General features: G+C 41.6%; 1 protein-coding gene across 3 annotated transcripts; it reads left to right on the top strand.

The window, feature by feature from the left end:
* The first annotated feature begins 4,377 nt into the window (after nucleotides 1-4,377).
* MED25 (mediator complex subunit 25) lies at nucleotides 4,378-25,336 on the top strand. Of its 3 annotated transcripts, none has more exons than XM_075280235.1 (20): nucleotides 4,378-4,519; nucleotides 8,601-8,747; nucleotides 10,547-10,592; nucleotides 10,669-10,793; nucleotides 11,659-11,757; nucleotides 12,619-12,739; nucleotides 12,906-13,065; nucleotides 13,361-13,482; nucleotides 14,603-14,699; nucleotides 15,403-15,635; nucleotides 17,838-17,975; nucleotides 18,067-18,152; nucleotides 19,342-19,399; nucleotides 19,782-19,889; nucleotides 20,292-20,468; nucleotides 21,553-21,660; nucleotides 21,780-21,824; nucleotides 22,825-23,004; nucleotides 24,450-24,657; nucleotides 24,827-25,336. In XM_075280235.1, the coding sequence occupies exons 2-20, from the start codon at nucleotides 8,623-8,625 to the stop codon at nucleotides 24,931-24,933; spliced, it is 2,343 nt and encodes a 780-aa protein (XP_075136336.1). In that variant the 5' UTR covers nucleotides 4,378-4,519; nucleotides 8,601-8,622; the 3' UTR covers nucleotides 24,934-25,336. The 3 variants fall into 3 exon arrangements, with proteins under 3 accessions (XP_075136336.1, XP_075136335.1, XP_075136334.1); XM_075280234.1 differs by having other exon boundaries at nucleotides 4,378-4,506; nucleotides 21,780-21,863; nucleotides 24,827-25,335; XM_075280233.1 differs by having other exon boundaries at nucleotides 21,780-21,863; nucleotides 24,827-25,335.
* Nucleotides 25,337-25,340: the final 4 nt, after the last annotated feature.

Raw genomic sequence — 25,340 nt, 5'->3', positions numbered from 1 at the left:
TGCTTTCTCAAGTGTGTCAGTTGGCTGAGGTCATAATAAAATGCGGTAACACATAATCTTTAAATAGGATGCTTGTGCAGTAAGTTTTTCCCACTGTTACCACGTTGTGAACAGCTGAGGAGGAGTGGCACCGTGTTCCTGCAGCAGTGAGAACAGTGCAGCTGCGGGACTCGCCATGGTGGAGTCTGCGCACTCGGGACAGGGAAAATATTACTAAGTGCACACGTGAGCGAGGACACCCACGCATGCGCAGAACAACAGTACATGCAACGTTGAACAGTTCTCACATATCAGCTTAGATGCGTAGTGATCTTCAGCAGTGGTAAACCATGGTCTCTCTGTTCAAGGATTCTGTCCCTCTCAGCTAGTGACAAGTAGTGATAACTGGCGCCAGACATTGCATAATCATAATGTATTGTATGTAACCCGCAAATGTAAAGCACCGTGGAATTAATGGTCCTATATAAATAAATAAATAATAATAATTACCCCACACCACCTGATCAGATTTTTAACCCCTTAAAGACTAAGTCAATTTTCTTTTTACGTATCAGTTTTTTCTCCCCATAACTTGTTCAGTCCAGAGTCACCGGATAGCTTAGGGGTAGTTCAAATCACTGTTACTAATGTCTGTTGCTGTCTTCCGTCATAGGATGACCACAACATACATTAAAATGTCAGAGAAAAGTTACATTAGTGTCAATGGAAACGTACAATCAGTCTGTGACCGTTTAATGTCTGTTGCTGTCAACCTACGACTGAAGACCGCAACGGTAGTGTGAACTCCTGCGTATTGTTTGTGGGACAAATTGTTCTTTGTAATGGCACCATTCAATATCCTGTACAATGTACAGAGAAGCTGCAAGAATTAAAAATGGGGTGGAATTAGGGGGAGAAAAAAAAGCATGCTAATTTCATATGGATTTAATTATTACTGTATTCACTGTTGGGTAAAAATGACATGTTCAACTGTACTCTGTGGGTCATTATGAACATGACTATACCAAATGTATTATTTTAATGTTTTTTGATACTTTTTTTAAAAAAACTAAACCTTTGCAAAATAGAAAAAAAAAACTGTCGCCATGTTCTGACACCTGTAACTTTTTCATATTTGGGTATGGTGTCTTTGTTTGAGGCAAAAGATGACGTTTTTATCAATACCAGTTGGAGAAAGAGATTTTTTTTTTTTTTTTTTTAAATAGTGTAAATGCGGGATCTTCAGAGAAGGCTGGTTGCTAGGTAAAATCAGGCAGATGGAGGCAAGGATATCAGCTCACAGTTGCAGGAAGGTGCAAAATTAAGTAACTTAAATAGCCCTTACTTCAGGCTACAAAGAAGGTAGTTCCCAAGGCTTTCTCACCAGTACACCAGGTGATTTGGGGCTTTCTCCTCCAGACACAAAGGGCAATGAGTGTAACAGCTTTCTCACACAAGAGACGACCACACACCCACTTCCCTTGGGTAGCCTTAGCTCTTTAATAGCTGATCATTTACCAAACCAGGACAGGAGTTCAGCTTGGGTTTGCAACAACTCCTAAATCCTGGACCCATACTCCAGCCAGCAGCCAGTCACCCTGTAGATACCAGCCACCTCAGTGGAAGGTACCTGCCATCTACAACTTTTCCATCTGCCTGTTTACAATAGCCATTTGGCTATTTTGTGTGTTTTGTTTTTATTTCCTGCTACACCGGTCACCGTATGGGATAAATATTTTAATAGTTTGGACATTTTTGAGCACGGGGATTCCTAAAGTGTGTGTGTGTGTGTGTGTGTGTGTGTGTTTTTATTTTATATGTGATCTATGGAAAGGGGGGTGCTTTGAGCTTTTATGGGGGTTTATTCTACTTTTATGATCAGACTCTTAGGGACCTTAAACGCTAGGGGGTCTGATTGCTCATACTATTCACTGCAATACTATTATATTGCAGTGAAAAGTAAAATCCCTTGACCGCCTATGGCAATGTGTAACCGTACCATACTGATAAGCGTGGCAACCTTCAGTAGGCAATTAGGTTGCCATGACATCTGGCAACCTTCCAGATGTCATGGCTACCGAATGCACCTGTGGCACCAGCGCAATTTAGATGCCATGGTCGTGTTTTACATTGATAAGCCACATACTTTATGTATGTTACTTTTGTAGATTTTGAGAAAAATAAAATTGAAACAAGTGAGCAAATGATGCAATTGGTACACTGGGTTTGGGCCTTCAGCCACTCAAACCCCCCCTGCTCCCAGCTTTCCTGTCTGTGCCATCTTATGTAGAGGGACTTGATCGTAGGTCATGAGATGACAAGTGGTCCTGGAGCTGAAGGTTTACCCAACGTCCACCAACTGCCTCATTTGCATATTGCTTCAATGTTGTTTTTCTCCTTTAAAAAGGCTATTCAGGCACCGTAAATGTTATATTAACCCCCAGTCCCATATTTAAATAAAAGCATTAAAACATATGCTAATCGTACCTGAACGTGCACCATGGGCTACGTCATCTTCGGTCACACCTACCTCTTCTGTCTTCTTGTAGTGACGCCCTCTGGTTCCGTGTCTTCTTCCATCTTCTGTCTTCAAATCCCGTGCCTGCGTAGTAGCGCTTCCCTCCGGAGCACTACTGCGCAGGCTCACTTGCCAGTCCCCGTAGAACTACATGAGCGTACTGCATGCTCGCAAACTGCCATTAAGTAAAATGGCGAGTGAGCCTGCGCAGTAGCGATCCGGAGGGAAGCACTACTACGCGGGCGCGACATTTGAAGACCTCAAGCCGGAAGAAGACCAATAGGAATCTGGCAGAAGAGATGGGACCAGAGGGCGTCGCTCCAAGAAGACAGATGAGGTAGGCCTGCCCGAAGATGACATGGCATCGTGCATCACCGCCCCCAGTGCACGTTCGGTAAGATTTGCATATATGTTTTTATGCTTTTATTTAAAAACGGGACCGGGGGGTTAATATAACATTTATGGTGCCTGAATAGCCTTTTTAAAGGCTATTCACGCATATTTGGGGCTCTATTAGCATAATTTTGCTGATAGAGCCCCTTTAACTGCTTCCGACTGCTGATCCACTCTTATATAAACGTCCTTGTGGCTGAGGCCCCACGTTGTGGAAACACAACTTTTTTTTTTTTTTTTGGAGCCAAAACTGTGTGGATTTATTAGAAGGGAAATATCTAAGAGCTTCCTTTATATTTTCCATTCCTTTTCAAGGCACTTCTGACTCTGGCTCAAAAAACTGCAGCAAAATCTGCAACAAATGGCGCGGAAAGTCAGAAAGGAAAGATGGTCCATACCGCAGGAGGAAGACTGGAAGGCAGAGAGGTAAGCATGTAATGGGGTCAAGGGTTGGGCAGAGTAGGTAGGGAAGGGCTAGTAGTTGTGAGGGAGAGAGGAAGGGAGGGGAGTGAGGTCAGAGCTAGTTGGAAGTTACATAGCAGGAAGCTTAAACATTTAAACAAATGCAGAAAATACCAGGTACTCCCAGAGACACCTAGAAATCAGTCAAAACACAACTAAAGGTATGTGGGTGCATTTATTAACCCAATAATAGCACTAGCACACCTTTTAAAAAATAAAAATGTTTTGCCCAGAAAACCCCTTTCAGCTCTTACAAAATCTTGCAGCTGCAGAAGCCGGGGCCTGCTGTTCAGTGAAAAACACATATCTGAGGAAAAAGGAAAAAATATTGCCCTCAAAATTGCATGAATGAAAAAAAAAACAACTGAAAATATGTCCAGTCCTGAATCGGGGGAAAATGGTCTGATCTTGAAATGGTTATGGTTTCTTGTGGTTAAACAACTTTGCTCTCAACCTGGATTTTATGCCCCTCCTACATGACACATTTGTAGGTGTTGGTCTGGGTTCACACTTGTTCGGGCCTTCCATGGAACCTGAACGACAGAGCCTGGCCGCGAAAACAGCATTTACCCGCAGACGCCTGTGGACTCCATAGCCTATAATGGGATCTGCTTGGTGTCCGTCGGTTTCTGCCATCTTTATATTGACACTGGCAGAGAGAAAAGTCTTCTATGCTGATTTTCAGTGGATTCCAACAGTGACTGACGCAGATGTGAACCTAGCCTTAGCCACACTTTCTACTCTCGATTTCCATCATTTTAGCATTGGTCCTTCTTAATGTTACCATTTTAATGTTTTGGAGTCCAGGCCAATTTTGTAACTTACTCTATAGTAGTAGTAAAAGCTACTGCAATTTATATTCGTTGCTATGTCACTAGAGGCCTCTAGGTGGCACCAAACAGCCAGTACAGCTCTTCACGGTCTCCCTCTATATAGATGAGCAGACAGGATTAATCGCTCACAGAGAGGTTACTTTCTAGCTGTATACACGAAGCGGTGCTCCTCTAGCTCCCCTGCGCCGGCGTGTCGCTGGTTTGTGTGGAATTTGGAAGCTTCCGGGAGGAGGTTTGGAGCACAACATCTAGTGGCTCGTGGCCCCGGGTAGAGGGGTGCACTCCCTCTTCCCCAGGGAAACGTCTTCTGGCCGAAGTGAGGTATTTGTTGGAGGTGTGTACGGGATGAGGAGTGCTATGGAAAGATGGAGGGCCAACCTTGTGGCCAGCAGCTGGAAAACTACAGTACCCAGCATGCCTTATGCATTTTGTATGAATGTGTGTTTTGTATAGACGAACAGGAGCTGCAGCTTACTAGCACTGTATCAGGGGCATGTGCATGTATGGAGTCATGGGGTTCTGTCTGCTGACAGGCTGACAGGTTTCTGCTGCAAGTTATAGGGATCATTATTGGTCTATGCATACATGCCTTATTGTAGAAGTGTAATGTCTAATTCTACATATGCTGGAAGTGACTCTGGCCAGCTTTGTCTACATCCGGGGCTCATAAACCAGTATAGATTTAATATAATAATATAGCGCTAACATATTCTGCAGCGCTGTACAATTTGTAGGATTCGAGTAGAGACAAAAAGGTACATTACAAAGAAATAATCAATTCACACAATGGGACTGAGGGCCCTGCTCACAAGAGCTTACAGTCTGAGGTAGAGGGGGTGACACAAGAGGTAGCAAAGGCAACATCAGAGGTAGCATTGCTTAGGGGGCGTTCACACTACCGTCGGTGTCCGACAGGTAGCATCCGCTCAAAATCTGGCACGGACATTAGGAGCGGACACTAGCTGTGTTCGTGACACCTGTCATTTATTTAAATGGCGATCGGGTGCGTTCTTTTGCACTCCGTGCCCTTCCTTCACTGTCCGCATGTAAAGATGTCCGACTTTTTAAGCGGACAGAGAAACCCTACATATCCGCGGACACTAGGAGTGAACACTACCTGTCGGACACCGACGGTAGTGTGAACGCTCCCTTATACAGTGGTCAGACAATTTTGTAATAGAGGTTCCTGCCATTACACAAACATAAAACTATGAGCCAGCATCAGTCGTGTCCTTTAACATACAGATGGTACCTGGATATATAAGATGCAGCCATTTTTCAGTTTTCATCTTTTGCTGCATGCCTTCGAAAACCCATGAGGGCTTAATTTTTGCAGGATAAATATTACTTTGTGATGGTACCAATTAATATTCCATATGATGTACTGAGAAGCAGGAAAATCCAGAATGATATAGAAAACTGCATTTGCAACATTTTCTTATGGGTTTTGTTTTTACAGTGTTCACTGTGTAGTCAGAATAGCAAGTTACCTGTATTCTTTGGGATATTACAACTAGAGTCTGTGGGAAATTTACTAGCCACAGGCAAGTCTCAATAGCTGTTTGTCTAAGACAGGCCTGGGAGCTATCTTGTAGCAGAATTGATAGGGGGTGGTAAGGGAGAAGTCATCAATATTAGATCTATGAGGGTCTGACACTTGGGATTCCTGCAGCGCTGTTTCTGGCAATGTTTGGATGCTGGGACCTGCGCTGCTTCCAAATAGTAGCAGTAACTTTAGGTACTGTAGTGCTGCCCTGTGGAAGTTTATAGGACAGCACTGCAGTATTTAAAGCTGATGCTGCAGTGTGTTACCCAGCATGTATCAGGAGTAGCCGATCTGTGGGGGTCCCAAGTGTTGAACACTCACAGATCTAATATTAATGACCTATACTAAAGATGGTCCATCAATATTGGAAAGTGGGTAACCCCTTTAACACCTTCCTGATATCCACCATAGTATTACAGAAAATGTTAGGTCTAATATTGATGGCCTATTTTAACCCCTTTATGTGTTTCACCCAATGCATTACTTTATCTATCTTGTCACACAGTCCAGAACCAGCTTCTTGCTGTAGTTCCCCTCTTAATAATAGCGTGAAGTAGGAGACTTACAGCCAGCTGGATAAAATAAGATTTCTTTCAGTTTCTCAGATACAAGATTCATTATATGACAGATTGTAGCCTGTGATTAGTCTCTGACTTGTAACAATTATTAGGCTGTGTTCACTTGGTATAAAGTAGTAACTAAAAATACAGAACTGATCTCAAGAGAAATCAACTTCTGAAATCCGGATATATATATGTTTATTTATATATATATATCGCACCATTAATTCCATGATGCTTTACATTTGGGGGTTTACATACAGTACACAGAATATACAGGTTGATATAATACTAACAGTGACCGACTGGCAAAGTGGGGTAGAGGGCCCTGCCCGTGAGGGCTTACAGACTGAGGGAAGGGGGTAGAGACAGAAGGAGAGGGGGAGACTGGACAGATGGCAGTGAGGTGATAGTGTTATTGGAGGTTGTAGGCCTTCCTGAATAGGTGAGTCTTCAGGGTCTTCTTGAAGCCTGTGATTGTGGGGGTCAGTCTTATGTGTTGTGGTAAGGAGTTCCAGAGTATGGGGGATGCACGGGAGAAATCTTGGAGACGGTTGTGTGAGGAGCGGATGAGAGCAGAGCGGAGTAGGAGGTCGTTGGAGGATCTGAGGTTACGTGTGGGCAGGTAGCGGGAGATGAGGTCAGAGATATATGGAGGGGACAGGTTGTGGATGGCTCTGTATGTTAACGTTAGTAGCTTGAACTCAATTCGCTGGGCTATGGGTAGCCAGTGGAAGGACTGGCAGAGGGGAGCAGCTGATGATCAGGGGGGAGAGGTGAAATAAATATATAATTATTTATTTATTTTTTTTCAAAATGTGTAAACGCCTGCAAATTACCTACCGAATAGCAAACAAGTGTGTGGGGGGAAAAAAATCTGCTTTTAAAATACTTTGAATGAAGCTCAAAATGCATATCAAAGAGAAGATCAAGGTTATCTGATGTGTATTTTACAGTCAGCTCTATTGACCTTGACGGGAAAAGATATACCTAAAAATACACCCACAACTAAACATATTTTTCGTTGAAGTTAATGTTCACCCTAACATTTTTTTTTTTTTTTTTGTAGCAAATTTTGAAGCGGAATCCGCCTCAAAATCTGGCTCCAAAATAATGCTTCCCATTGACTTCAATGGGAGCCGCTCGCTTCTTTTTTTTTCTGCTAGCTAGTAGTGGGGAAAAAAAGAAGCGAGTTGCCGTGGATTCCGCAGCTGACTCAGCCATGGCGTCCGGTGCGAGGCTCCCTCCAGATTAGGCCATTCTTTGGGCTTAATCCAGAGCAGAATGCCATGACTGGATGCCAGTGCTCTGCATAGTCATCCTATCGTGGCTAGTAACGCAGAAGTGTTCACACGCAGAATGCAAATTCTGCTGTGTGAACATTCCCTTTGGGTGTTTGCAGTATACTTAGGCATACAAAATAATAGTAAAGTTGCTGCTCTGGCCTCGTGGCGGAAACACTGCGGGGAAAAAAACGCAGTGTTTTATAGTCCCTGCAAATAAGGTGGGATTCTAGCAAATCCCATCCACACATTGTAAAAAAAAAAAAAAAAAAAAAATGCACACAGTGGACACGCTACGATTTCCAAAACTGTTGCTGTTTTTGAAATCGCAACATGTTAATTAAATCTACAGCAAGGCCAGCGGTTTCCCTACAGGTATAATGGAAGCAGAAAGTCCGCAGAGGAATCCTCTTCAGACCTTCTGTGAAAAGCGCTGCGGGAAAAACTGTGATGCGTTGCTACGGCTTGCTACATGGGACCTTGGGGAATCCAAAATACACTGAGATTTTTCCCATGAGAACATCCTTTAAAAGGTTTTACCCACATACATTGTACAGACTGACTAATAAGTACATAAGTGATCACTGGAAACGCTGTCAATCAAAAGACTTGTGTGGTTCTGAACATGCGTGGCTGCTATTAGATTCACTTCTATGAGACTGATGGATATGGCCAACTTCTGCCTGCTTAGCAAGTCTTATATTTTCCAGAGCTATCTATACGCTCACAGCAGCGGTGGTACAGGTGGTTGACCCACATCTGTTCTACTGCTTTCAGAGAGTATTGGAAAATGATAGAAATGCCAAAAAGTCTCTGATGTTGACTATTATTGTTAGGTGAATACCCCTGCTGCTAGGAATCGATAGGTATATATTGTAGGTGAAATGTAGCGTTTATGGTCCTATTATATAGCTAGAGAAGGCAGCTTCTGCTCCTGTCCACACCAACTGTTTTATTTTAAGGCCTAAGTACAATAAGAGATCCTCCATTTTGTCGCTTTTAACAAAAAATATTTTTCTTCTGCAGGTTTTTGAGAACAGTTCCAGCGATGGATGCATCTACCCAGGGAAATGGAGGCATAGTATCTGACGTTGTCTTTGTTATTGAAGGCACTGCTAATTTGGGACCTTATTTTGAGTCTTTAAGGAAACATTATCTACTTCCCGCAATAGAGTAAGTTATGTTATACAGATTCATTGGGAATTCAATGATCAATGACAAGATTAGGGATAATATAAATTCTTTGTTAAACATAAATGAATAGTAGAGACTATATACAAAAATTGTAATATACATTATTAAAGAAATAATTTTCCTTTATTTTTTTAAGCAGTTACTTTCTCCATATTAGAGTATGAAGTAAGGAGGGCAATAGAGAAGACGCTCAAATCAGGGCTCGTTCACATCTGCGCCCGGGAGTCCGTTCTGCAGGTTTCCGTTTCCTGCAAAAAACAGGGCAGGAGACGGAAACCTGCAGACATCTTTCAAACCCATTCATTTCATGTCCGGCCGTGAGCTTTTAAGCTCTCCGTGGCGAAAACATTTTGCCGCGGAGAGCATAAAGCGCTCACGGCCAAACTTTGCATGACAGGTTTCCGTCTTCTACCGGAAGAAGATGGAAACCTAATATGGAGTGCCGAACGCTGGTGTGAACCCAGCGTCATTGATGCCGTTTCATTCTGCTATTCCTTACTTTAACACTGGTAATATTAGAAATAGACAGATCAGGAGGTCTGGCTGGCATACACCCCTGAACTAAATGGGAATTATGTACCATGACAGAGAGACCTTTTGTAATGTCAAGGCTCAATTATTTATTTATTTGTTATGCTTACTTATATAGAGCCATCATATTCTACAGCGCTTTACAGATATTGTCAGTCACTGTCCCTTATAGGGCTCACAATCTACATTCCCTATCAGTATGTTTTTGGTGTGTGGGAGGAAACCAGAGTACCCGGAGGAAACCCACGCAAACACGGGGAGAACATACAAACTCCTTGCAGATGTTGCCCTTGGTAGGATTTGAACCTAGGACTCCAAGGCTGCAGTGCTAGCCACTGAGCCACCGTGCTCAATTCATAGAAGATCTCCGTTTTGCGACTTCAGCTATTAGAAACTTTCTGGGAGTTGTGGTTTTGTAACAGCTGGAGCGTTGCAGTCTACAGTAGTGTATGTATGTCATAAGTTACATACCTACAAGTGTTTCAGATCTGTGTGATTTCCATGCAGGCATTGTCCAGAATACCCAGCTAATGTTAGTTTATAGGACTGTGCGGACTGCGATGTCAATGCATATCAGCAGAGAAATACCGCAATAAACTTGCATCAAATATGTCCATCGGCTGCTCATAAATTTCTTGGACTATTGGTTGATAGGTCTTTGTGCACAATGTAGTTTTGCAGTTAATAATTCAATTAAAAAAGGAAAGATATTAGTCAGCACAACTAGCCATGTCCCAATAAAAGGATTGGAGGTGTGCAAGCAACTCTCATGTGGTGCTCTGCTTCTCCAACTTCAAACATAATCCATTCGGTGAAAAAAATAACAATAGACAAAGGAAGCGTACTCACGTTTTTGTAGTCTCATCTCCAGTCTTTATTTTCAGCTGTAAGCAGAATAAAAACAGCAGTAAGCTTAAAATAGCCTCATGCGCCTGTGAGATATTTTAGGTGTATTGCTTTTTTTTTTTTTTTTTTTATTCTGCTAAGAACAGAAAATAAAGGGTGCAGATGTGACTCCCAAAAAAGGGAGTGTCGCTTCCTTTATCTGCTGTTATTTTTATATTGCATTTAATAATTTTCATCCCAGCTCTGGATTAGTGAGGCAGGAACCTTAGTGGTCACCAACAAGATTAAGATGGACTTCTCAAAGATTTATCTCTTAGAGTATCACTGTGATTGAATTTGTTTCTTTTGTGTGGTTTCTTACAAATTAAAACATTACTTCATATTATATTTTTCTTCTTCAGATATTTTAATGGTGGACCTCCTGCAGAAACTGACTTTGGAGGAGATGTGAGTTACACCTAAATAAATGGCAGTCCTTATGCTGATATCCACTTAGGCTAATTGGTAATGTCTTGTGTTTCAGTATGGCGGCACACAGTATAGTCTTGTGGTGTTCAACACTGTGGACTGTGCTCCAGAGTCCTATGTCCAGTGTCACGCTCCAACCAGCAGTGCATATGAGTTTGTTCAGTGGCTCGACAGTATCATGTAAGTCTTACAGGATATATTTTTATTTGGAAGTGTAAATTTATAGTGAATTAAAGGGCTCTTCCTGGCTGTGTAACTGAAAGTACTTAACCTGCATATGGCATACTAGACTCTGCCCGCGACTTCGTCTGCGGGTTGTTGGCGTTGATGAGCCACCTATATTCAGCAAATTGCTGCCGTCGATGGTTTGCTTGCTCCGGCGTTTCGGCAGCTCTTAAGCTGAACTTGTTCCTCACACCGTGCCTGTGATTGTTCCGGCAACTCAGCAGCTCGCTGGGAAGCCATATAATGAGCATGTTGCTGGTGTTGGTAATCCACCTGCTCCGGCGTTTTGGCAGCTGTCAATTTGACCTGCCACTAAATTCGTTCCTTACGCTGTGCCCATGATTGTTCCGACATCTCAGCAGCTCGCTGGGACACAATATAATGAGCGTGTTGGCGCCAATGAGCCCGTCAGTTCCGCTTGAGGAGAACTCTGACTTTTGACTACGTTCATAGCTGTCGTTGTTTTTAGAATTTTCCAACAAATTAGATTTTCTTTTTCCCGGCATGTTTAAAAGTAGCACACTGCCAATTTGGATTAAAGGTGTTTTCCCATCCAGTGAATCAGCACTGCCTGTAGCAGATCACATAATATGCAAATGAATGTACACAATCCACTGAGGGTTAGCCTGTGTTTGCACAGAGATAACAGACCTGGGACCTTAGATAAGGCTGTTGCAAGAACAGTGTAATATAGTATGTGAACATAAATTCATAAGTCGTGAACTTTCACATTTATAATAGTAGGATTTTTTAATTCTCTGCAACATGGTGTCTTGATTGGTCCATAAGTGTCCTTACCCTAATCTTTCCTTCTGTGCAGGTTTATGGGAGGCGGAGGTGAGAGCTGTAGTCTCATTGCTGAAGGACTTAGCACTGCACTGCAACTCTTTGATGATTTCAAGAAGATGAGGGAACAGATGTAAGTGAAGTACAAGTGACAAATGTCAGCCAGTGCTAGGAAGCTTTAATACAGCAAATAATACTACTCATAAGCAAGTAACAATTTTTATTTTTTTTTTTGTAATAGCAGGTGGTAATAGATGTTGGGTCGCCAGCTATTTGTAGGGAAGTGGTTGAAGTTAATGAGACATTTCATATAAAGGGAACACGACCGTTATATATGGGGCACTGAGATACCTACTGGTCTTAGTGATGGTGGTGGCTTTGTGTCAAATAGCCTTATCCTAACTCATATCTGACAGCAATAACAAAAAGCCTTATACTCTGCTCTAAAACACCTTGTCTTCAGTGCAGAATCTCAGGTGTATTCCCCGTGACAGAGTTGACATCCTGATCCAGCTTCTGACTACCATTTTGCTTCTAGAAATCACTTTAGTTTTATGGCAGAAATAATTCTCTCAAATGACTATGGAAATATCCACAAGATTTCTTCAGTAGACTGAAAAGATCAGAATGATTATGACTTCATCAGAAGATTGCTTGTGATTAAAAAAACAAAACAAAAAACTTTCCTGCTGCTCTTCCTAGAAATGTATAAATTAATTCACAAAGGGATGTCCTTTCATAGTCTGACACTAAGGTAACTGATTTAACAATGTTTAGGGACACACCCAAACTGGTGACACTAAGTTGTCAATGTATTCATGAATTTCTAGGGATAATACCAAGAATCACACAATGTGGTGTTCAGAGAAAGATGCTGCAGTGTTACATAGACAATACATCTAGTTACTAAGACTTCCCCCTTCATAGCTGATGGGCCGTCTTTATGTAAGTTCTCGTTCTTTGATAATATCCATTGTTCCTTTATGTCTTGTAGAGGGCAGACTCACAAGGTTTGCATCCTAATCTGCAACTCTCCACCATACTTGCTTCCTGCTGTAGAGAGCACTACCTACTCTGGCTACACAACAGAGAACCTGGTCCAGAAGATTGGGGAGGTAGGGATTGTTTTAATTGCTTAGTGTTTTCTTTCTTTGTCTATTACTGTAACTGAAAAAATATAGAGAGGATCTAAAGCAATTAATATTGGAAGTGAGATGTCACTTTGATCACTTCTATCTGATACTTCCAGTGAAGTGTCTCATCTAATTTGATTCTTGCCAGAGAGGGATCCATTTTTCCATTATTTCACCTCGGAAGCTGCCAGCACTTAGGACTCTTTTTGAGAAAGCCATGCCAGTAGGTAGTATGATGGAGCCACAGCCCAAGGACTACAGTCAGGACCCCCGACACATGATACTTATTCGAGGGATGGTCCTTCCAGGTTAGTTGCATGACCCACCTTTGTGGAGTTATGGAAATGCAATTAAAGTAATTTTCTCACCTTTCTTTGATTGTTTTTTTGCTATGAGGAGGGTCCCAAATTTGGACCCACGTTTATCAGACATAACACAAATAAAACCTGAATTATAAATTGAAAACTCATATATCAACCATATATTTTCTGAAATTACACACCTGGCACTTATGCTGTGTGTATGTGTATACTATGTCTGTATGGCGTATGTTTCATAAGATTAGTGCACGGATTATACTTATACCTTGTGTTTCCTTTACAGTTGGAGGAGCGTCCACAACTCCTGGAATTGTTCCTATTAAACAACCTCTTCCCCAGCCACAACTTCCTGTGGTACAGCCCCAACCTCCTCACCAGCTTCCACAAGTCCAGGCTCCATACATGGTGTGCACACATTTTTGGTAACTCTAGTGTAGGACTATACTATGTATAACTGTCTGTGTATGTGAGTGATATGAATGTGCTAGACTCTGCCCACGACTTTGTCTGCGGGTTGTTGGTGTCGATGATCCACCTATATTCAGCAAATTGCTGCCGTTGATTGTTTGCCTGCTCCGGCGTTTTGGCAGCTCTTAAGCTTTCCTGCTGCTGAACTTCTTCCTCACACCGTGCCTATGATTGTTCCAGCAGCTCGCTTGGACGCCATATAATGAGCGTGTTGATTACACCTGGTCCGGCGTTTCGGCAGCTGTGAAGCTGGCCTGCCGCTGAACTCGTTCCTCACACTGTGGCCGTGATTGTTTGGGCAGCTCGCTGGGTCACCATATAATGAGTGTGTTGATGGCGTGGATGATTCTCTTTCCTTCCCCCTGCTTACACAGTAATCAAGTGGTCATTATCTTGTGGCCTGTGGGCATGCGCAGTCTGCTGTGCCTAAAGAAGACGCGTGAAGAGGCTGTTCCTGAAGGAGGCAGTGCTGGAGAGTTTCTCTCGCAGCATTGGGGACGCCCCAGTGCTGTTTGAGCCCGCCCCAGTGCTGCGAGAGAACTCCTTTTGCATACCGACGAAAACCATGATTTATACTGAATGGCAGTGCGGAGAAGACTTCTAAAGGTAGGAGAAGAATAGCCTTTAAGTCTATTCCTATGTGTCAACGAGAATAAATTTGACTTTAATGGTAGAATTCCTTTAAGGTGTCAAATTTTGGTTTAAGACTAAGCCAACTAGTAGGTGGTATAGTCAGATTTATCATTCGGCATTAACCATATTGACATAGTTGGTGGATTTCCAGACTGCCTAAGTTTACACTTTTTAAAAACTGCACAAGATTGCAGTGTACACAGTCTTGGCTAATGTGAGTGTTTGACCGAGAGAGTTGGATAGCATTTCATCTTTGTAACAGTTACTGCAGATTGCATACCGTGTTCATGGTTATGGCAGTCGGGGAACCAGTGTACATTCACTAGTTACCTTATGGCAGTAATACATTCCAGCTGTTTTACTGTATGGCTTCTGAACTAATCTCTCAGGATCTCAATTCCTAACTTTTTTTTTTCTTAAACAGCATCCTCAGACAAACAATCTGACCCCTGCACAACTTGCTGCTCAGTCAGCAGTTAAGGCTGCTGAAATACAGAAGCAGAGCAATATCCAAACTCGGTGTAAGTATTTTTTGCTGTTCATCCTATAGAGTGTAATTCAATGTAGTTCAGAGACAGGCGTAGTCAAATACAAAAAGGCAGGTGAGCGTCACTGCAGTGTAACTTTAAGCATATTGAATGCACATACGAAACCACAAGAGATATATAGCAAACAGATTAAAATCAAAATCCCAATCGCATATAAAACAATGAGAAAATCCCCACAGTACTAAATTCCAAGTCTTATAATCAACTCTAATGTTAAACCTCCACCATGATGCAGTATGAAAGAAATAAATATTAGCAGTGATACCACCAAAGTAGAAAAATTTCTGTAGATAGCAGGTAACCATGTCTATGTAATCCCTACACACATCAGCCGCATTGGGGTGTTCCAGTGAAGTCAATGGAAATCTAGGATATCATTTTCTGTTGTGCGTCATTTTGATGGACGTTGCTTTTTTAATAGTTATATTCATGAGTTTCAGCTACTAAGCTATAAAAGGGATTTGGCAAACTTCACAATTGATGGCCTATTTTTTTGTTACACTCCATTAATATCAGATTGCTGGAGATCCACCTCCTAGAACCCCGGAGCATCAGCTGATTGAAGAGGTTCTGGTGCTTAGATCCTGGGAAAAACCTGCTGGTTTACTTGTTTTAAGTTTTTCTTACTTCCTGAATTTCAGTTTTCTGTCTTTCCTTATTACATTGTTTCTTTCAGTTCCTGGACTTGCAGCCATGCAGTCTACCACAGCTGTTGGCCCACCATTCAACCAACCACCAGCTCCCACAATGTCTCAGGGACAAGCATCCAAGATGGTCACCTCTACTGCTTCTTTAATAACATCATCTCCTCAGCCAAGTTTAGTCTCCACTGTAACCACCGGTCCTGGGCCGACTCAGGGAATGATGACTCAACAGCCGGCTCAGCAGCAGCCTGTCCCACAACCAATGGTATGTGATGATGTTTGTCATTCTGACACTGATCTTTGGTGGCTTTGCTTGATAACACTTCTAATTCCATATAGATTAGTAAGATTGTAAGCAATTTTTTTTGCTCCATCACACTATCAACCTGGAAATCTCATTTTAAAAAAAACCCTAGTGGTTTGTACAAGAAATGCGTCAAAACAAGTGTTGAGGTTTTTGTTTTTTTTTTTTTAACCCCCACCTCTGTTAGATTTCAATGGGCTTCTCAAAGCAGAATCCAGGGTCACTTTGATTTTTTTTTTTTTTTTTTTTGCTACTGATTTCCATTGAACTAATTGGGAGGTGCTTTTTGAGGCGGATTCCACCTCATAATCAGCCTGCACAAATCTCGGTGAACATACCCTAATAGGTCCTGTGGGTATTTAGCTGGCTATAGATTTAGTGATGACCCAAGCCAATTTGTATTTGCCAAATTTTCCCATTTGTTGGGAGTAAAACAATGCAGTCACATAGTTTAACCTTGTCTGATGAAACTGAACATGGCATATGTTTTATTTTGGAGGATTTGTGCATCACCAAAACTCAGGAAGCAGGAAAGATCACACAATGCTTATGCAGCTACTATTTCCATTTTATTCTGTGGGATTTAGTCTAAAACTGCCCATACACATTAGATTTTCATCTGACGAAATGGTCAGTGATCATCCATGAAAGTGCTGCAAGCATTTGTTCGCGATGGTGGAAAACAGATTAGTCTGCTATGCTGGATGGTGGTCGACCAAATGTATCAGTGTTTGGCATGGTTGGTTACTTTTGTCTAAGCATTAGTCAACTTGTGCAGACTCACTAACATTAAAGTTTTTAATGTTGATGAATGGCTCAATCATTTAAATGATCCGCTTATGAACTAGACAGCCGCTTGACAGTCATTGAAAATCAAATATATTTGGCTGGTGAGCTTGGCTATTTATGCATCTCCCATAGGCTACAGTGGAGAGAGAAATGTGTAAGCTTGGCCTATTCTATCCTCTTCATTCCTTCCTTTGCTGCTGGTGATCACTTAGGACAGCGGAATATTAGTTGAGGATTTAGCAGAGGTTCCATGAAGCATCATTTTTTAAAGGGTGTTCCCATCATATAATGTGATGGCATATCATGAGGCTAAGGCATTACCAGTGGGTTTCTGACCTAAGGCACTCTGGAGTGAAGGATGCCATCTCTTATTTGTTGCACACTCTGGTGCAGCGGTGCAGGAAAAAGTTTAGAGGTCCTAATTCTATATTCTCTTTATTCTTAGATGTAGGTGGGGGGGGGGGGAGAAATTTGGTTCTAGGAGTTTACAACATCCTAATTGTGTACTGGAAATTAGTCTATATGTATCTTAGATTCCATTTGAGGTTCTCATAGATGAGCATAGAGGCAGTGATCAGACAGTCACAATGTGGTATCGCTGGGCAACGGATAGGAAGAGATAATCAGCTATGGAAATCGCCATGCAGCCTCACTTCAGGACCCTCCGTCACATGACTACCAGGGACCAGGAACTGCATGATCCACTCTATAGTAAGTGGTAGGAAGCTCCATTCCTCCTGTAACTGGGTCTAATGTATCAGCCCTACTTACAGGAGAATTCTGGGTAAAAAAAGTTAAAATGCAGTGCCCCCTCCCGCAAGGGCTATTACAACAACAAAAAAGACACCACACCCACTTCACAGCCTCTAGCCTTTTCCCCAGAGACAGACAATAATTACCACTGACATAAAAATTACCATGCTAAAAAAATATGAAAACCAGAAACTTTTTTTTCCTTCTCAGATATTGAAATAAAGATGAGAAAATTATCTAAAAACACAAAAATAAAGACCTATTTATTACTAAAAAAAAAGTGCAAAAATGATTAAAATAACCTAAAGGAGGGGAAAAAAATGTTGTTGCCCTGAAAACCATAGCTACGAAAAAGCTGAAAATGTGTTCATTCCTGAAATTGGGAAAATGGCCAAGTCCTGAAATGGTTAACATATGTACATCTATGTGTAGATAAGACACAGAATCCACCAGTCGCAGTACAGAGTTCCACTGCCTATCCATTTCCCTTTCTGCAGAGGTCATAGAGCATGCCTAGTATAACTTTCACATACAGGTCAGTAGGGCCTGCTCCAGAACATTGTGCCCATGGTCCTATACTTGTTATGAGGTCAGATATTTAACATCTTTCTTCTTGGACAGCCCGGAACCGGAGCACCACCCGGTGTACCAGCTCAACAATCGACTGCACCTCAGATTGGGGCATCACAGCTGCCCAATACACAGCAGTCTGTCGCCAACAAAATGCTGGCCTGGAGTGGTGTGCTTGAGTGGCAAGAGGTAAGTCATGTCTTGTTAAATGGTAAGAAAGTGACATTTACTTTCTATTAAAAGGTATAAGTTTAATGTTCGGGTTTTTTTTTCCATCTAGAAGCCTAAACCACCGTCTGTCGACACCAATGCCAAGTTAACACGTTCCCTTCCATGTCAAGTGTATGTCAACCCTGGAGAAAATCTGTAAGTGTCCATAAGGCATTATATCATTAGCAGGCCTCAAATTAAAGTGCCAATCCAGAATCTTATAACTTCTGGCGTGTAACGTGGTGGGTGTCCATGAGCCGTGACACCCCCCCCCCCCCCCCACACACACACACACACCACCACCACCAGTTATTAGAAGAATGTTGTCCTCATTCAATTGCCATTGACCCTTTTCACCCTTCAGTCTGCACTGATGAGGATATGTCATAGACTGGAATAGAAAGCAGTTAAAGTGGAGAATAGATCTAAGTATTACTAACCTACTTTAGAGTATTTGCAGGGGATGGGTCTGTGGTATAAAACTTTAACCAGTAGCTATGAATCAGGTTTTTTCTCAAGTGCGTATTACTCAGTCTGTAGTGTATTTATAAAGAATATCCACTCTTACTTAAAAAAACAAAACAAAAAAAACTTGTCACCATGACAGCTTCTTTTGGAATCTTGAAGACATTCAGAGCAGGGTACACCAGCATGCTAAATCTACACTGCTTCATTCAGACAGGGTAATGAATCCCCTATTTTTATGTTTAATAGTGATAACAAGGGACACGTTGCCTCTCATGGAAGGCCACAACAAAGCAAGAGATTCCCAGGAATGTCTCCATCACATTATAACACTTCCTTGGCCTGTCTGATGGCCAGATTTATCGCTAGCTGAGCATTGATGGGGTCAGTTGGGATGCCAACTTTGGCAACCTACAAGTGTGCAGAATGTACAGGCCCAGTTGCAACATATGTTGTGGGCAAATGTGCTGTGGGATATAATATAGTATACTGCCATGTCCAACTGTATTCCATCTTGTATCCAGGCTAGATACAGCCCAACAGGGTACTAGAGACTCCTTTCAATTGTATAGTTTCCCAAATAAACTTCCATTTTACTCATTTCTAAAATATGCGTCGCTTTTCACGTAAAGTCAGGCAATCTATTTCAGAGAAATTGTTAGTTTGATTAAACCACTTGTAAATGACATGAAAAGTTCAGTGCATGCTTGTTAATCTTGCACGGCTGTGTCTACTAGTCATTGTGAAAGCGTGTTTGTGGTTTAGTTTTGGCTTTTTTGGTGTGTATTTAATCTGTCTATGCTAATGAAGGGGGGAATGCATTTCACAATGGCTTCCATTAATGTGTTTTAATAACTTTTTTTTTTTTTTTTTCTTGCAGGAAAACTGATCAGTGGCCTCAGAAGTTAATAATGCAGCTGATCCCTCAACAGTTATTGGTATATAACCATATCTATCTATCTATAATTATGTGTGTACTATTAGCTGTAAAATACAGAGATCATGTAAAAAAGCGCCAAGTGTAGAAAGGAACACTTCCCACAGCATTCTCCAATCTCCTGTGTCAAAAAGCTTTACGTAGCAGGGAAACTAGGGTTAATATCCTGCTGATCTGATCCATTGTCATTTGGCTAAGGTGAGGCATAGTTAAAAGGCAGAGGGAAGATCCTTGGTGATGTGTCCAGGCCTCAGTGTCTGGCCATAGTAGAAGCCTTCATATGGTCCTCCTATTGTTACAGTGACTGTAATACAGGTAGCTATGTACAGTAAGGTCTTATAAATAGGAAACCATATTTCTAAGATGCTTTTATCTTGTTGCAGACCACCTTAGGACCCTTATTCAGGAATTCTCGCATGGTACAATTCCACTTCACCAACAAGGATCTGGAGTCTCTTAAGGGTCTCTACCGTATCATGGGTAATGGTTTTGTAAGTATACATCACAGTATAAGCCTTTCATATGTCTTAGGTTCTCTTGTCACTGCTGTAAACCATTTCATATTCTGTCACATGAAAAATGCTGTTGAATAACATGTTACCATAGGACCCTCTCTTTGATATCTCCTTCACAATTTTGCATCCATTGAGCATGGCAAAGATACATATTACAAAATTAGACATTACAAGATGTGTTAATTGTCAGTTCACACTATCGCAAGGGTCTTGCTTACAATCTATGAGTTAGCAGAGGGCAGACAAGACAAAGTTTCCTTATTATACAGAAGGGAGGAATTCATCAAGCCTCCTAGCATAAAAAACATTGTACATTTTCCCACAAAATTGTAGTAAATTTTTTAAATTTTTTTTTTTTTTAATTTTTTAACTTCCTAGGCTGGTTGTGTACATTTTCCTCATACCACTCCATGTGAAGTCAGAGTTCTCATGTTATTATACTCCTCCAAGAAGAAAATCTTCATGGGTTTGATTCCATACGATCAAAGTGGCTTTGTTAATGGTATTCGGCAAGTGATCACCAATCACAAACAAGTGCAGATGCAGAATCGTAATGTAAGTAGTAACTTTCATTGTGTTGAAACTCCTTTTCTTCATTGATTTCACTGTCTCCTGCTATTGCTGTATCTAGTAGAGGTTGTAATTGTGCTATTTATTGTAGAGAATAATTTGTTGTCTAATAGGTTATTTAACGTCAAAGGTACAAATTTATTAACGGGATTATGCAGCTTCCAAAAATTATCTGCAACTACATACACAGCAGTGCTAAATACTGTTTTCTCGTGCGTCTTTTGCTTGGCTTTATTGTACTACATTTCCCATAATTCAGCACTCTGTGTACCCCTCCCTTCTTCACTCTCCCTTCAATGAAATCACAGGTAATAAATCCCTCACACATCCAAGATCACAGACTGCTGTGACGGTTCATTTGCTGGCTGTACTGCTCGTAGGGAGGGGTGGGATAGTGAGCTTCAAAATATCACATCTGAGATCAATTGCCTGACAATAAATCAGATACAGTACTGATTTTAAACCAGAAGTATTTTGTATTGATGCATCCTGTTATTTGGGCCATATTTATTAAAAACTGGTTAACCACTTTAAGACTGATATTTGTTTAATATATATTGGACATTTTTTTTGCATAACATCTATAATATGAACACATGGGGAGGATTTACTAATCTTGTCCAAGATTTACACAGTATAAACTTTTCACTAGACATACTAAAAATGCACCAAATTTATGGCTGATGCTGGATAATAAATTTGGTGCATCTTTAGCCATTTTTTTTCTAACTTTACATCTGTTGGTTGACTTTGTGGCAAAATTTGATGCAAATAATTTGTTTCCCACTTGTTAAGGTATGGCCTTTCCTGCTACTTTTCATTCCCTTCTCACACTTACTTAGTAAATCTCCCCGGTAGTGTTCTGACCATCTTCAGTCTTCTGCTACTAACTTGCTCAGCAAATAATGTATAGATCTATAATAATTCTGTATTAGAACAGAACTGCTGAATTGCTGCACAATCAATGGCACAAAATTTGTATCTTCACATCTAGAAAATATAGCTAGGATTTTTTTTTTTTTAATAAATTTTTTTAAATTTTATTTTTGCTTTTTTTTTTTCCTCATAGATGGGGGCAGCTCAGTCTATGGGCACTGGGTCTGTCCAACCCAATCCTCAGGCCTTTTTATCTAAGCAACCTGGTCCTCTGCCAGTGACACAGACCGTACCACAGCAGGTAAATCACTAAATGGTGCCCCTTTATTGTGTGGGCTAACTTGTTACTTAGAATTATACATTTTTCTAATAAAGTATTGCTACTTTGCTAAATTTGTATTTTATCTCCATATCTTGCAGATGCCTGGGCAGCAGGTAGCACAAGGCATGCCATCTGTGAACCAGGTAACTATGATGGATGAACAGCAGAGATCCCAGAATCTGGTGAGCTTCAGCAGGAAGGCCCACACAAAGCCCTAGTTTTATTTCTTTATTCAGTGGGTTAAGCAACAGTCTAACGGCTTGCATTCAGCGAACATACAGACAATAGTGGTAAATAAAGGGGTTTCCAGGATTTCAAAAGACTGGGTAACCTATTGAGAATAGGAGACAAACATTATAGAATACTTGTTTGTCTACTGCCATATTTTTATTTTCTACATGGTTACCATCACATGAAGGTGATTTATGAAAACTCCATAAGCTTGTGCCATCCCTTCAATTTTCCAATTTTAGACATTTTTTTTTAATGACGCTGGGTTCACACCTGCGTTTGGGGTCTCCGTTCTATGGTTTCCGTCTTCTGCATGCCAGAAGACGGAAACCATAGACCGGGTCCGGCCGTGAGCGGCGGTGAGCGTTTTAGGCTCTCCGCCGCGAAACCGGATTTTTTTATCCGGACACAGAGTACTGCATGTCCGACTCTGTGTCCGGATTATAAAACCCGGTTTCGCGGCGGAGAGCGCAAAACGCTCACCGCCGCTCACAGCCGGACATCTCTCTCACCCATTCAAATGAATGGGTGAGAGAGACTCCTGCAGGTTTCCGTATCCTGCCTGTGTTTTAGGCAGGAAACGGAAACCTAAGTACGGAGTGCCGGGCCGCAGATGTGAACGATTTGGCAAAAAAAAGCCTGATAGGTGCAGGTCCTGGACACCTCCTACACCTTACTCGCCTAACAAGGCAGTTGCTAGATGTCACAGCTAAGCTATTCACATCAATAGACCGTTATGGCTTATCCAAAGGGTACATCACAGATGTCTAATATAGAAATCCCCCTTCAAGTTCCCACAAATATCTTTATACAAGTATTAGAATACCTCCACTTGTGAAAACAAAAACTTAGATGGCTTTCATAGACCTGAGACTTCTTGACTGACCATGGCACCTCATTCTTTTCTTTTAGTTACAAATCAGAATGCAGCAACAGGCACCTCAGGGTCCCAACCAAGCACCTCAGCAAGCAACACAAGCTACAGTGCAAGCGCCCGGTCAGCCTCAGAACCCACAGGCAGGAACCATGCTAAGACCCCAAAACCCTGGTGCCAACCCCCAACTCCGAAACTTGCTTCTCAGCCAGCAGCCTGTGAGTATCCATTGCCATTCCCCCCCCCCCCCTCCTCTCGTCTTTTCCCCAGATTTATTGATTGGACCCGGGTCCATGAGCTTGGGTCTCTGCCGATCACCAAACTGAAGTAGTCAGATTGTCCTACAAGGCATTCTAATCCCTTTGTCTCTGGACATTAACTGTTTTGGTGCCACTGTCGAGCATATGGCATTCATAAAGTGGAGAGCAGAGAACCTCCCTAGTATATATTACATGAACTACTATTCATTTAATTGATTGGACTGTAATGCTACTTTTCCTTGTGGCTAATTGTAGGCTCAGAAGCCTCATTTCTGGCCATAATGACTACTCATACTCACAGATGTAGCCATCATATGCTAGCTTTAATATTCTAGGTACCGTGTTTTATTTCTAGTTGATTTTGTAGTACTACAAAGATTTCTCATTGCTCACACTAATCTCACTCCCCGATGGGGCGCCGTCTAAATCGCAGTGTAGCATGCAGGCCCAGTGGCTAACAGTTTTGCCTTACAATGAGTTGGTCTGTTTCGATGAAGGATGGTTATTCCTTCCTTGTTTGTGTAGACTTGCTCCCAGTACAGCATTTCCCTTCTACACTGACGTTATTGTGGTGATCTTGCAGTAATATGTGCATTTGTTCCTTTACTGTAGTCCCAGTAGTATTTGTCTTTATGCTTGGGCTGTGATCTATTACGATGATGTTAGAGTAATTTCATAGTCATTATTTCTTGGATGTCTTCTGTTATGATGTCACAATACAGTTTGGCAGAGAAAAGATAATGGACGTCCCTCCCAAATGACTTTCAGAGCTTACTTTATTCAGTGATAACAAAGAATCCATGTGATTAAACATAGCCGCGTATTTATAGTGCATTAATAAATTCTTCAGAGGACTTGGAATATGGAGCAGAAGACATGGATGTATAAGCCTTTGGTAGTGTGGCCAGGCATTTGGTCATTCTGACCGTCCAGACTAGTATTTATCACATGTATTCACTTGTCAGTCTGAAGCTAATCCTTTATTAAAACTGGAGTGTCAGTGGAAATGATTTCTATTCCGATAACTAAATCTCTGCATGCTGATGGAGACCAGATGTGGGTGATGTCACCAGAGGGCGTTGGACACCTTTTGTGCCAGATGGCAGCTCCGCTCACCATAACCTGAGCTGGTCTGATGTTCTTGGGAGAAGGGAGCCTTCTCCAAGCTTGTCATCTGAAATCTATGCACAGTTTATGACCTAAAGGGGTTCTTGAGGACCTAGTGATGTTTATTTAACAGAGCACTGGATGTACCCAATGTTTTAATATACATTGCGTCTCCTTCAATCCCTGAGCTATGATCTCAGACTAAAGCTACAAGTGGGGTTTTTGTTTTTCATACTTCGCCTTCGTAACTTTTTTTAAATTTTTTTTTTTTTTTTTTTTTTTAAATCAAATTACAGCCACAGGCCACAGTTCCTCAAGCCCAGCAGCCCTTGCATCACATGCAGCAGGCAGCACAAGGGCTGCTTCCTCACCAAGCACTGGGACAACAGATGCAGCACCAGGCCCCTGGACAGCCACAGTTACAGATCTCAGGGCAGTCTCTTATGCATCAGGCCCCAGCACAACAATGGGGCAATCAAATGGCACAGCGGGCACCTATGCCAGGTAAGTCAGACAAAGCCAGCAAAGTTTCTATACAAGTTAATTTCTCTGTTGTTTGTCTTGTATCATAGCTTGGTCTAATTCATGCAAATCATTTGTTTTATGGAATGTTATATTATAGAGCATATACCATTCCTACAAATATGTTTATGCTTCTGAATTGCAATTGCAGGAGTCATGATGAATGCTGGGCCGCGAGGTCCTGTCCCTCAACCAGGATTACAACAAGTGCAGGCCCAAAGTGTCATGGAAGAGGATATCTTAATGGACCTCATCTGACAGTAACGTTAGCATTTCATCTCTAGTGAACTGTAAATCACCCCCGCAGTCATCCTCAATTCATACAGCTACAGAAACCTTGGCATTCATGTACCACACGTTTCACTTACACAACCTGGCTGATTCCTCTAGCAACCCTCAGATATACTCCGTAACACTTAAAATTGTGCTATACAAATTCTATGTGCACTCCCATCTCCCTCCACTGTGGGGCAGCACGAAGCCAATTGTATTCTGTTTTGTTCTACTACAACTCCAGTGATTTGCCATGGATGTACAAGCAAGCGTGCTGTCTTCAGACTTGAAGGTTTTCACTTATTTAACCTGTTTTATAACTTGGTGACTAAGTGTCTGCGAAATAGTACATTTTTAATTTCATCTTGTTGTTAATATAAATAATGGTTTCA

This window comes from Leptodactylus fuscus, chromosome 6 (genome assembly GCF_031893055.1).
Source record: "Leptodactylus fuscus isolate aLepFus1 chromosome 6, aLepFus1.hap2, whole genome shotgun sequence".
Taxonomy (NCBI): domain Eukaryota; kingdom Metazoa; phylum Chordata; class Amphibia; order Anura; family Leptodactylidae; genus Leptodactylus; species Leptodactylus fuscus.
This window is presented reverse-complemented; position numbering and strand designations above follow the sequence as displayed.